The 14,707-nt window shown below is 32.6% G+C and overlaps 1 protein-coding gene across 1 annotated transcript; it reads left to right on the top strand.

Moving 5' to 3' along the window:
- The first annotated feature begins 9,222 nt into the window (after positions 1-9,222).
- LOC126733566 (uncharacterized) lies at positions 9,223-10,053 on the top strand. The gene is made up of 3 exons (XM_050436906.1): positions 9,223-9,348; positions 9,401-9,503; positions 9,567-10,053. The coding sequence occupies exons 1-3, from the start codon at positions 9,295-9,297 to the stop codon at positions 9,731-9,733; spliced, it is 324 nt and encodes a 107-aa protein (XP_050292863.1). The 5' UTR covers positions 9,223-9,294; the 3' UTR covers positions 9,734-10,053.
- The last annotated feature ends 4,654 nt before the right edge of the window (positions 10,054-14,707 follow it).

The following is a 14,707-nucleotide window of genomic DNA, read 5'->3' as shown; positions in this document are numbered from 1 at the left end:
GTACGTTTACTAAAGGAGAATCACACAAACCAACTATCTTAAAGGAATTAACGGCAATCCATTGGGCAATTAAATATTTTCGTTGTTATTTATATGGACAAAAATTTTTAGTTAAATCGGATCATCGACCCTTGGTTTATTTGTTCTCAATGAAAGATCCTTCTTCTAAACTCACCAGAATGCGTTTAGATTTAGAGGAGTTTGACTTTGAGATAGAATATATTAAGGGTAGTGAAAATGTTGCTGCTGACGCGTTGTCAAGAATTGACTTTGAAAATGTAAAGAGTATTACAGAAACAAGCTCACAAATTTTTGTTTTAACTAGGTCACGAACAAAACAACTAGTTAGTGACGCAGCAAAAAATCCAACTAAAATCCCAAATTCAATAACAGAACCTAAAATTTACGAGACATTAAATAATTATGATATATTAAAAATGCCCTTATTAAAATTCGAGCTCGAACGCAATTATGTAAAAATATTAGTCTATTTCAGAAATAAAATAAATGTAAATGTTAATATGCCTGTCATTAATGATGATTTTGCGTTAGCGCAATTATTGTCTAAGCTTGAAAAAATAGCTGATGACTGCAATTTTAAAAATATGAGACTAAGTATAAGTGATAAAATTTTTACGAGGTGCACCGTAAATAATTTTAAATATAAAGGGCAAGAAATATTAGAAAAATTAAAAATTGTACTATTTTCTCCCCCAAAGGAAATAAACGATAAAAAAGAACAGCTTAAACTTATTGAAAGATTTCATAATGACCCTTTAAATAAAAAACTGTTATTTTATTATAAGAAAACGTTAATACTTAAGTAATATATTTTTTTATGAAGAAGCACAAGAAAAAGCACAATTACCAGCAGCAAATGAATTGGCAAGAGACGAAAACGTGTCACAGGATGAAGGAGGCCAATATGACGAATCTTCAGAAAATATTTTAAGTCCAAACACATCATCACTTTCATCTATTCGAAAACGTACATCCATAAGATCTAGCAAAAAACAAAAACCAAATGAACCAGACCAACAACAGACAGTGCTAAAATTAGTTGCGTGAAAATTGCAAAACCAAAAAAAATATTCGAATTATGCAACCTACGTCGGTCAAGAGCTGTGAGATGCATTATCGCCAATGATGGCAATATATTGCCAAAAAATAATAAATGACGCCTTATTCAATGCAAAGTGCGAGCAACTAACCGCACACTCAAGAATTGTAACTGACTCGCAAACAAGTAGTACTTCAGTTCAATCTCTACAACCATATCCACAACAGTTTAATACAATGACAACAGATTATGACAATCAACCATCAACTTGCCAACCTCCCACAACACGTGGTTATTAGAATAGTTTTATATAACGTAAGTTTTTTTTGTAAAGTAAATTATGTACTTATTATGTAAAATAAAAATTATTACAACGTAGCTTACCTTACAATATCTATTTTTAAGAACCTCAATTATTGCCTGGCACGTTTCGGGAATCATTCTCCCCAGACATTGAGCAGAGATACGGGCTGTGAATTTTAAGTCTTCATAGTTTCTCCCTGTCGCTAAGTACCTCAAAGTAGTACTTAATCGCTCATGAGGATTTATTGCTAACCTCATCAAAGTATCTTCCTTTTGAATTAATGGGGTCACAAGTTCTAGCAATTCCGTATAGGAATTTTCATCCATACGAAGATAGTTTATGTAATCATCAGGTTCCAGTCGTAATTCATTTATGAGATAAGTGTGGGAAGTAACGTGTCGATTTATTAACCACTGTTTTGCCCATTTAGAACGCTTGCGTTTTTCTTTGTATGTTCTTTAGGTAACAAAGCAATTGCCAGCCCTATTAACGTAAGATCGTTGTCCGAAATCATGTCTAGTTCCCGCTAAGAACGTTTTTAAAAAACTGAACAAAGCCATTGGATAAAAAGTAATGTGTATGCTTTAGCCGGGGGTACAGGTTTAGCCTTCCGAATTGTAAACTGAAAGGCCTGCCTTCCGGTAAACAGTATCGTGTATGCCGTCCTTAACTCAGTTTAAGCTTTTAAAACACTTTAACCGATTTTAGGCGAATAACTACAGCGTATTGGTTTTTACCAATTTCCGACAGTTACCGATTAGGTGCTGTTGGGCTGTTGGTTTTTAAAAAGTGACGTCATCAATCTGCCATCTACCTAGTAGTTTTTAATTTTTAGTTAAATGGTTATTTGAAATGCCAAAACATTCTTAAAAAAATAATAAAAAGAAAATCTGAATTTATATACGTTGTACTTCATTAGCCGAAATTCTGTCGAAGGCACTTTAGAACTTACAAAAAAATATATTTCTCCTTCAAAACAAGAATTATTTATTGTGTTTTGGAATAAAGTGACTGCCGTAAATATTTTAAAACCAATACGAATTTTTCATTAAAAAAAATCGACAGCCAGTAAGCACTTAAGTCTTACTCCTGGATTAGCAATATCAGCATTACAATTAGAGTTGGTCATTATGGATATTCAAATTAATGTAACAAAAAATACCTTTAAAACAACAAAACATAAATCCTAAATTATGTCCAAATAAACGAAATTAGAAATTATAGGAACTACAAACACAATAAATAAATGCAAGAGATTAAGAAATATGATTATTTATAAAGGAATATTATGTAAGAAATGAAAATGCAGTACACAAAATAAAGTTGTTTTTGTTTAATATTTACTATTTATAATCAATAAATACTGAGTTAACCAAAACGTTTACACGAAAACAAGTTGTGACGTCAATGTAGTTGTTTGGCGTGTAAAAACCAAGGATAACCGTGGTAATTACCAATAAATTATGGTTATCCGCCTAAATTCGGTTATTATCAATGGAAAAAATAAATTTAATATATTTTTTGTTGGCAAAACTAAAAATGTTCAGGGTGACCAACTTCGGTATCGTGGCCAGGTATATTTATTAAGTTTGTGATCTGCCTGGAGAGCATTGATACCTGGAAATAGCTTCAATAAAAAAATTAGATTTTTTTGTTGTTTTGTCCAGGGCTTTAATTCTCTGGAAAAATACCTCAAGAACGACGTCTTAATTACAAAATAAAAACTAATTTCTTACAGAAAAAATGTATATATCCGAACCGAATATGAATAAAATATGTACCAGGTGGCGCTTACCTGTTTTAGTACCTACGTGCAAGACACCCCAAATTTTGCCCTAATGGGCCTGAATGTAGCTCCGAACCTAATGCAGATAATATTACTAGTTAAGAAAACCACAACTAATTTAGGTCAGCAAAATGAAACATTAAAAATAATCTGTGAACTCAGCTTTAGTATATTGACAAGGGAAAATGTCACATTTGTCAAATAACCCTAACCTCTTATTATCAAGTTCAAACTTCAATGTGTCAATGTCAAAAGCTAAATAAAGAAAGTCAAAAACGAGCAATAATAACATTAATAACTATATGAAATTTACAAGTTTATTAGAATTAAACCCAGTTCTAAAAGTTAAACGAATGGAAACCGGTGGTTTATGCTTAAATAAATACCTACAATTTATAAATATACTCAGTTCACAGCTAAATTATATATCAACAATTTGCCTCAAAAACAGTAAATATATGTGCCATAAATTACTTAAATTAGTACTAAATTGTGAAAATCATGTTTATGGCTCTTGTGTTATGCTTCTAAAATGGTTATATCATTTGTGATACCTGTGTGCCGTGTGCCTCAGGGAGGACAGTGTCTTCAGTGATGGTTGAATAATGTAATTAGCCAGTACTAGACCCTGTGATGGATATCAGAGTACCCAGAAGCAGCTCAAGGGTGTTCGATAGGGCTCAGACCATGGGTTAAAGTAATCCAGCACGATTTACACAATATCATTGGTGAAAAGTATATGGAATGGGAAAGTGAATGATGCAATTATTGAACAAATAGATGAGGAAGCCCAAATGGTAGTTACAAGGAGGTAGATAAAAAGGCCTAAAAACAAAACTAAATAAAATTATAATTAGTAAAATTTTACTTTAAAAAGTTGGAAGCTTTGGTAAACTTTCAATTTAAATTAAAAAAATGCAAATTCTTAATGTATTAGAAGAGAAACTACAAAAGTGAGTTGACCATGTGCATGTGCAACTTACCTAAGTTAGAATGTGAACATTTTTTGAGACTTTCATCAAATAATGCCAGAAACCTTAAAAACTTTTTAGTTTGTTTTTTTAAAACTATGCTACGCAAAACTTTAAATTAACTCTCAAAAAAAATCAGACATAGATAAGGTGTTTCCTTTTTAAATTTTCCCAAAGTGAAACCAGCTGGAGTCTTTAACTCTCAGCTGAAAAATGTCCTATTTACCCAAATCTACCAAAATTGTTCGTCTCCATTTGTCAACATTGGAATCTCACTGAAAATATAGACAATTTTGAATCAATTAGGTAGAACTAGAAGTATGTACATATACCAGACACAACAAAACTTTTTTGTTTTACAGTTAATTTGTTTACAATCCTATTGAAATTGAGATTCATTACACTTTACTTACAATAAGACTATATGAAAAGAAAGAGCACCAAATTTTGCTCAATCAACCATTGCAGACATCATACATAATAAAGTCTCATTCTGATTTTCAGATCAACATTGGCCGAGCGAACCAAAAGAAACCAGACACCTGCACAACCTCACAATGCAACATCAAAGTACCAACATGATTAACATAATCAAGATCACATTTTAATATGGATTTTGCTCTTAATAATTACTTAATGTTATAAAACAAAATATTCATTACTGATATACAATTGCAATTTAAACATTTTTGCAATAAATACAGGTATTTTTAAATATGGGAGGTTAACTTTCTGTATAAACCAAAATCTTATTTGCTTTGTGATTTTCTAACCACTAATCTGAGTCTCTGATAAATTAAAGAAATTTTATTAAATTATACAAAAAAAAATATTTTAAATTTGAATACATTAAGTTAGAGTATTATGCTCACAAGCAAAAATTTGAACAAATTTATATGCCTATTAATAGAATATTATTCTGATAATTCTAAGAGAAAACTTTGCAAAATTCTGGAAGTAAAATACGATTATAGGTAATTTTTTTAAAAAATATAAATGAATAGAAAAAGGAAATTGAATGCCAACATTTTGTTCAGGATATTCCAAAGGAAAGTCTCGCAATGGGAAAATAAGACTATAAGAAGAAAGATAAAATATTTGGTTCTAAAAATGTAATAGCAGAGATTTATATTTCTTAAGTACCTGGAAAAAAGAGCAAAATTTCATGTAGACAATTTTGAAAAAACCTCGAGTACACCCTTTAAATAATGAGAAAAAAAAAGACAATAATGTAAATGTAAATGCTAGCAACAATCATGTAAATGTAAAACACATTCAATCTAATGTTTTACCTAGCCAACTAACTCTAATGTTGTTAAATATTCAATTTCTGCAACATAAAACTAGTGAACTTTCACTTTTTTTGCATGACTTAAACTATCCTAGTATTTTATTACTTACTGAGCACTGGCTTAAACTGGGTGAGCTTATTGATCTACCAAATTATGTTATTTTGTCTAGTTTTTGTCGGATTTTGTCTTCTCATGGTGGATGTATGATATTATTATGTAAAAACTTTTCAGAACACAACTCTTTTCAACAGGTAGATAAATTTAAACCATCTCCTAAAGGAAATTACTTTTGAATTTACTGTAATTTACTCCAAATTCATAAACTTATATGTAATTTGTATTTATAGATCTCCTCTAGGAGACTGCAGCGAATTCTTTTTAAAATTAGAGGCACTTTTATTTGAAATTCCATCGGCGGCTTACGTAGTTCTTACAGAAGACTTAAATATCAACTTTAATGATAAAAATTCTGTCTTTACTCTGCGCCTCGATCATCTAATGGGGGCATTTATTATACATATGCAGGTAAAAGATTCTACTCATATAACACAGTCAACAAGCTCAACTATTGACTATATTTGTTCTAATTTTCCATGACTCCGTGGAGTCATGGAAACATGTTTATAAACATTCACATGTTTATACTATGTAAAATAGCAAATATACAAAAGGAATGTAGTGTGTCTGCACAGCGATATGGTCGAATTTTTGGTATTAATAAGTTTCGTCAACTTTAGCTCTTGAGTCCTGGAATTCTATTTTCGATTTATCTTCCTTTCACACAAAAATTGTTAAGCTCTTTGATGCTTCCTTCCCAATGATTAAAATCAAACCAAAATCCAAACCTATAAAATCTTGGTTCACGAGGGGTTTGAAAGTATCTTCAAGAAATCAGAGATCTCTTCACACAATAAGAAAGTTCACTGACTCTCCAGTTTTTCATAACTATTTCAATTCTTACCGAGCCTTGTATCGTCGTCTGATAAGTATCTCTAAGCAAACTTACTACTTCAACTGTTTAAGTGGTTCATCTTACAAATATAAGGGGAGTTGGAAAATTATTAATGACATTCGTCACAATTGTAGTAAGCAGTCAAGACAATGCTCTGAAGTCTCTCCCAATGATTTTAACAATTTTTTTTCTAATATTGCTCTACAACTTCAGCAAAATTTGAACCTTTCTGTGGATCCTCTTTCCTTTATGCCAGCCATTCATGTTCCAAATTCCTTCTTCTTTATACCTACAAACCTAAACGAACTCAAGGATATTCTGTATACTGAAAAAAATAAAAGTTCAACTGGAGAAGACAACCTTTCAGCTAAGATTTTTCTCAACCTTTCAGAAACGGCGCTAAAGGCACTAGTTGACGCAATTAACCTTTCTTGGAGCAAGGGGATATTTCCATCTTGCCTAAAATCAACTAAAGTTATCCCAATTCACAAGGGTGGAGCTCTTGATAATCCTTCCAACTTTCGTCCCATCTCTCTTTTGTCTACGCTATCAAAGGTAATCGAAAAATTGGTTAAAAATCGAATAATGTCCTTTTTAAAGTCCAAAAACATCCTCACCAGACTTCAATTTGGCTTCCGTGAAAATACCAGTACCAATGATGCCATGTTTAATTTTTTTCATGAGCTTTACTCCCAGATAAATGATGATGGAGTTGCGGCGGCAGTTTTTTGTGATTTGTCGAAGGATTTTGATTGTGTCTGCCACAGGATTCTGCTGCGGAAGCTTCATCATAATGGATTTCGAGGAGTTTCATCTTCTTGGTTTGCTTCCTATCTGCAAGATCGGCAACAACGAGTGCTTGTAGGATCTAAGTACTCTGATTACCATCCTATCATCTTGGGAGTTCCTCAGGGTTCAGTTTTGGGCCTATACTTTTTCTCCTATATACAAATGATCTTAGCAATCTTAATGTACGGGGGAAATTTACTCTATTTGCCGATGATACCACACTTCTTTGGCACAGCCCAGACACAGATACTCTGCGAACTACATTAGCAACTGATCTTCAGGCAATAAATCTCTGGTTTGAATCAAACTTGCTGTCATAAAATCATAAATCCTTATAAAACCAAATTATTGTGTTTTAAGTGTGCTCTAGACCACGTGCCTTTTTCTAATTCAGTAGTTCAGCAGTTTGATGATACAAAATTTTTGGGTATATTCATTGACAGAGAACTCAGATTTGAAGAGCATATCCTCGGTACTTGCAAAAAGGTGTCTGCAGGTTGTTTTGCAGTCAGAGTGGCTACCCTGGAGCTTGGCATGGAGTTTGGAAGATCTGTATATTTTTCATTAATTGAATCCCACCTTAGGTATGCCATTTGCTTCTGGGGTAATGCAGCTGCCTACCTTCTATAAATGCTGCTTGTTTTACAGAAGCGTGCTGTACGTTACATCTGTGGGGCTAAATAAAGAGATTCCTGTCGTCCATTATTTGTTAGGCTCGGCATACACACTGTCTTCTCCCTCTACATTCAGGAAGTGGCCTGCTTACTTTTTGCAAAATCGCTTTAAATGTATAACCCCAAATCCAAGATACTTAACGCGTCAAGTGAACGATATCTTCCAATCCCCTCCTCCACATTAACTAAAAAATCTATTTTCTACGAGGGAATCAAAATTTCCAATCGTTTACCAGGTGGAATCAGGGAGGCAACATGTATTGACCCTTTTAAACGTAAATTGAAAATACTTTTGATCGAAAAATGTTACTATTCACTGGATGAATACTACGTCGACACATTCTAATTTTCCCTAAGTGTAAGTTTACAGTATTTGAATTTTATTTGATTTGTTTGTATGGTTAGAATTCTTTGCTGTCTTATACTTGAGGTGATAATTATGGAATTTAATTTACTTTCTATGTATTGTTTTCTGATGTTTATTTTGGAACTCGAGTGTGTATGGGGTGTAGTGGTTAAGTTTAGTGGTAGTAATTTAAGGTAGCTTTGTTTAGAACAATTTTTCTTTGTTAATAACAATAAAGCATGTTTTTTTTTATTGCCATTGTTTTTTATTTATTAGTCACAATTCATCAATCAATCATCAATCACTCAAATTGCTTTTATTTTATCCAGAAATAATTAATACTTTTTTTCATGTAAATTCCATCTCCATGATCCGTTTGGAATCCGAAGGTTTTTTTCTCAAATTATTACCCTTCCATGAATGTTTTCTTAAATTTAATAATTGTTTATCATTTACGAGTGCACAGGCAAAGGGAGGTCTGATTTGCTCTTAGTGGATCTGGGATATTAATTACACCCTATCTGGGTGTATTACAGTGCTTACCAGAGATTGGTTTTTTTGTCTTTAAGAGTGCATTGAGGTTAATTTCGTCCAACTTCTTTACATATTATAACATTCACAATAATCCATAGGATTTGCTTTTTACTGCTGTCAAAATGACAACAATAGAAAATTTATAAACAATCAATCAAAATAATAAAGGCGTAGAAAAACGCCTTTAACTCAAGAAGTATTTCACCCAAAAAAATTATAACATACGAAACTATTTACCAATAAATGGCCTATCTTTACCTGATATCCCCATGGTACTGTCTCTAAAATATCTTCGATTATAGTAAACTTTGCAAGCGAACTGTGAATAGAATCCAGTTTGCCCTTAATTGAAACATAAATGACTAAATTGAATGGTTATTCATTCATATTTCCCAAGGACTCATTAGCCCAATAACAAAAGCAAATTACGACATTTTTGCCGCATAATGAGCTAAAATGGGCTCATCATCGTAAAATCTAACGATATGCATCTCGATTTCACATTTAATTGGAAACAAATTGAGTACATTTTTGTATGCAAATTTAGTTTCAGTTAAACTTAGTGTGTGACACCTCGTCAATAAATATGAGAAACTTGTGCTTGTTTACCCTCATCCTATTTGCTGTGTTCAACAATATTGTAAGTTAAATAAACATTAAAAAAAAATACTTTTTACTAAACTTATACACAGGAAACTGGATTAGTAATAAGACGAAACGAGTTAGGGTTACCGGAGTGTATATGGATATGGTATCCCAGGTATCCAAGGTTTCCCCCTCGAAGGACCACTACTGGTAAAAACCAAGAAACGAATACTCATATGCTAATATGTAATATTTCTTTTTTTATTAATTTAGTTGTTACCCCCACTCAACCACCTACTGTAACATCACCTACTCCAGTATCAACTACTTCTGCACCAGCGGAAACACCTGCACCAACAGAAGCTTCGGAAGCACCACCTTCTGAGGCTCCCGCTGAAGAGGTCACCACCGAACCTCCTGGAGAAGATGGTGCTGAATAACTTTATCCAGTGAAATTTTTAGAACTTTGATGGGTCACATGCGATAATTTGGTTGAACAGTTAGTATTAATGACGCGATAAGTTGAACATCGTCACTTGTTTGGAGGTTATAGGAGAAAAAATCCGACCTTTGATATAAATAGAAGTTGTGTCCTTCTATGTTAAAAAAAAACTGTTCTGTAGCCTCTGAAAGTAAAAAAATATGCACTTTTGGGAATCTTTTATCAAAAAGTATGTTCAAAGTATGCAATGTGATCCGTCATATTTTTTGGAGTCGAAATATGTATTTATATAGAAGGTGTACAATATAAAATAGTGAAATTTTAGATGAATCAAAAGTGTTGAATTCCTTTTGTGGGGTTCCCTGGTGTATTATACCTCTCAAAAATTCAATAGCTTTTTTGTAAATCAACAGAAATATATCGACATGGTTTTTGTCTACAATATTTATTGATTTAATCATGGACAATTTAATTATATCATCAGAATTTTGGTACTACTAACAATTTTTCTCCAAAATCAAGAAAAAAAATTAAAAAAGTAACAGATAACTAAATATATACATAAACAAGTAAACAGCTACACATTAAACCAAGATTTTTATTTCGACCTTTATCTTCTGATTTTGATTGTCTTTTCCTGGCTCTGGAAGAGAAGTAGCTACTTAATAGGTATCATAGGACGTGGGAATGTAAAAATGAATTTAAAATTTTCAACTTTCTTAGGCATTTTTCTTATCAGGATTTTAAAGTAGTTATTCATGTTATTCCATGCATTTTATATAAATTTTCTAATGTTTTAGGCGTCTTAAATATCACAAGTTGCAGCTGTATCATGGGATATCATTTTGTATTTTTTCCACTCATTTTATGTAAACTTGTAAGTCATTTATATGTCCCAAACATTTGACACTTGAACATCGAATATCATTTTCAGACATTTGACGTCATTTCTTATTTCATTTCATGCATTCAAAATAATTGTTTTGTCTTCCAGTAATTTGGAATCATTTTATTTATTTCGGGAATTTCACTGTAAAATAAAAGATCAATATAAATTAGCTATAGGGAAGAGTGTTCCACAATCAGACACAAAATAGATTTTGCTAAGTATTGACCTTGTTTATTGAACCAACCAAAATATGATTATCACTAAAATAAAGTAAGGCTAAACATAAGTTTTTATGGTAGAACAAACATCATAAACCGAAAACTAATTTTAAAAAAAATTGTTTAACAAAGGAAGGACAGTTGTCTGTTAGTGGAACACACATGTTCCACATCCAGACACGCATGTTCCACAATAAGACAAAAGGTAATAATGTTTTAACGAACTTTTAAAGTTAAAAAATGTACTTCAAACTTCAAATAAGATTGTTGCCGCTTTGTTGTTCTCACATGTGCTGGTTTTGGTAACACCATCTTAATGTTTTCCAAACATACCAATGAGACGTCTTATTTCGGGGTAAATGAAGCTGTTATTATACTTAACGGATTTTCTCAAAAATTTGACCTCGCATTCCTTATCCTTTTTATAGAACACTTCAGCTATGTAATGAATTCTTTTCTTTTTGTCCATAAATTCTATCAAAATAAAATCGCGAACTTCTGGCTCTTTATTAAGCTTATCTAGAAGTGTTGGTGGATCGATTTCTCCTACAAAAAAATTAATATCATCATCGGAACTTTCGGTTACAAGCATCGCCGCGTCTGCATTTTCTACGTCTGTTGAGTCTTCATCGATTACTTTTCTTTTCACTTCGACCTTATTCTTCTTAACACTTTTTTTCTTTCTCGCTCCATTTGTTTAGCTTCTAGGGCGATCTTTTCTGAAGTGTCCGTGGCGATAATGCTTTTAGCTTTTTCTCTCTTCTTTCTCTGATTTTTTCGTTCTTCAGCTTTTGGGTATCCTTTAAATTGTTGTGGATTTACAAAAGTTTCTTTGTGATTTTGTGTAGGTGTTGTGTTTAAACTAACTGATACTGAAACTAAGGAGTCTGACATTATATTTTCTTCAATGCATTTTGATGTTGATGGTTGATTTGGATCCATAAGTCGTTGAGCTTCTTCATTGTTTTGATCCACATTCCTATTGAGCTAATTGCAAAGTCGTCATCTGTAAATATGAATTTATCGAAGGGATAAATCCCAGTTTTTCGAAATACGGATTTTATATTAGCGGGAGTCATCGATTTTTCTAATGCATAAGCAACACAGCCAGCGATATCAAAAATAGAAAAAAATATCCCAGGGTGCTCTAAAAGCCATATTTGTAAGGCAGTATTGTAGAATGATTTAAACGAAAAAAACACCAAGACATCTAATGGTTGCAGCTTGTTGGAAGTATGTGACGGTAAGGTCAAAATGATCACTCCATTTTCCTTGGCTAGATTTATTCCTTCTATCGTTAGATGACTCTCGTGATTGTCAAAAATTAGGAGAGAAGGGTTTTCTTTTGTGCTGGACGTATGTTTAATGAAGTTGGAAACAATTCACCAGTCATCCATCCAGAATCGAAAACCAATTCCAAAGTACCATGCGGTGCTCCATAAGTTATTCCTGGATTAAACTTTTTTCGTAGATAAATCATGACTGGTGGTATTGTATTCCCGGATGCTGATATAATACAACAAGTGGTGACCAGTAAACCTCGTTCGGCGCTCGTGCAGGAAGAGACCTGCTTGATCCCTCTCTGAGCAACAATATTTTTCGGTTTTTGGACGGTTGTGGTGGCAGTTTCATCTAAATTATAAATTCTTGTACCGCTGTAAGAATTTCCATGGTTCTGAAACACTTTTTTCAAATTTTTGAAAAAAAGTCCAACATTGTGTTTGTTGAATGATGTCGCTCTGGAGAGGCTACATCCTTCCGGCTGGCGAAGACTTAATTCGGCATGTCTGGACATAAATCCAAGGAACCATTCGCGTCCAGCTTCCTTGTTTGTTAATAGTTGCCATTTCATAAGCCAGTTTTCTGATATTAATGACCGTAACACAGTTTTGAGCAAGTTAATACGTAATCGGCTAGGGCTTTTTCTTGATTTTCAGAAAAAAAATTTCTACAAGAATAATTTGGAGCCATTTTAATCTCTTTGGTGGCATTCTAGTTTTGCCTTTTTACATATTCATAAACCGTTCTTCTCTTCGGTGACTGCTCTAACAGCAGCTCTCATGGATTGTTCAGCAAATTGTCCTTTATCGCTTTTTCGCTGACGTCCTCGAGCCATTTTTCCTGAAATATAAATTAAATTTTTACAAAAACAATTTCAAACTTTTTCAACAACACTCCAAACAAGCGTTGTGTTCCACAATCAGACACTGTCTGATTGTGGAACAAACATGCTGTCTGAAGGTGGAACACAACCTACAATACAAAATTAAATTTAACTGTGACCTAATAACCTACAAAAGTAAACTTGCTTATAAAATGTCGACAAAATAGCTCAAAATCTGATGTAAAGGTTGTTTTTGTAATACTAGTTTCAGAAGAAAAATTAGAGCATATAATATCATATCAACGATAGAAAAAACTTACCTTGAAAAATGATTTTTTATTACAAAATGCACAAAACCAAGAGAACAGCGTTCAAACTTTGTTTACCACATCGGCGTGTATAACCGCACTATCCGAACGAAAAACGTCAAATTTGCGGCGGGAATTTCGAAATTACATGCTTTGTCTGATTGTGGAACATTCTCCCCTACTGTAAATTCAATATTTTTTTTATATGCTGGAGGATCTCAGACATCAATGGCTCATGCTGGACAAGGAATTTACCAAACTTTTATTACATTTACTCTTAATAATAATATCTTTTACCATGCCAGTTTTTTGATACTGTAGGGAATCGAACAAATTTTGCTAAAAGGGGTAAATAACCTTAAAATAATGCTAAATTAAATTGTTCCACATTACCAACCAAATATGAAGGATCTACATGAGTTTTTTGTATTTATTTGTTATATATAACTCAATTGACAAGAATGTTCTTAATTCGTAAGATTCAGAGCTCTTCTACAATATTGGCAAATAAACAAAAAATCGTACTAACAATAGGTATATAATAATGCGAAAAGAAGATTGATGGGTTTAAAGCTCAAAAAGAAGGTAAAAAGTTTTTTTTGGACTCTACCGCATTTCATGGTCCAGGCACGTCTTGAATTATTTTGAAACTCACTTTTCTGAACTAGTTAAACCCACTAGAGATGATCAGCATAATTTTATAGCGATAGTCAATGATTCTTAAGTCTCATATAAGTTTAAAAGTCAAAAAGTGGGTAAAAAGTGTATTTTATCGATTTCTACCGCATTTCATCGTCTAGGTACGCTTTGCATAATTCTGAAACTTCACTTTTCTCAAGTAGTTAAAACCAATAGAGAAGATAAGCATCATTTTATAGCGATCGTCAATGATTCTTGAGTCTCAGATGGATCTAAAGGTCAAAAAGTGGATAAAAAGTGTATTTTATCGATTTCTACCACATTTCATGGTCTAGGTACGCCTTGAATTATTTTGAAATTTCACTTTTCTGAAGTAGTTAAACCCACCTGAGACGTTAAGCATTATTTCGTAGTAGTCGTCAATGATTCTTGTGTCTCAAATGGGTTTAAAGGGTCAAAAAGTGGATAAAAAGTGTATTCTATCGATTTCTACCGCATTTCATGGTCTAGGTACGCCTTGAATCATTTTTCAATCTCACTTTTTTTAAGTAGTTAAAAGCAATAGAGACGATAAGCATCATTTTATAGCGATCGTCAATGATTCATGGATCTCAGATGGTTTTAAAGATCAAAAAGTGGATAAAAATTGCATTTTATCAGATTTTTATCACATGTCTATCTGAACTTATAAGTAAATTGATATTTTATTTAAATTAAGAAAATATTGAATATAAAAACATGGAATGTCGGCTATTCCAAGCTTTTGCAACTCACATTCCTAGGATATCCCACGAACGAGCCAATCGTCTCAAAT

Source organism: Anthonomus grandis, chromosome 2, assembly GCF_022605725.1.
Source record: "Anthonomus grandis grandis chromosome 2, icAntGran1.3, whole genome shotgun sequence".
NCBI classification, from domain to species: Eukaryota; Metazoa; Arthropoda; class Insecta; order Coleoptera; family Curculionidae; genus Anthonomus; species Anthonomus grandis.
This window is presented reverse-complemented; position numbering and strand designations above follow the sequence as displayed.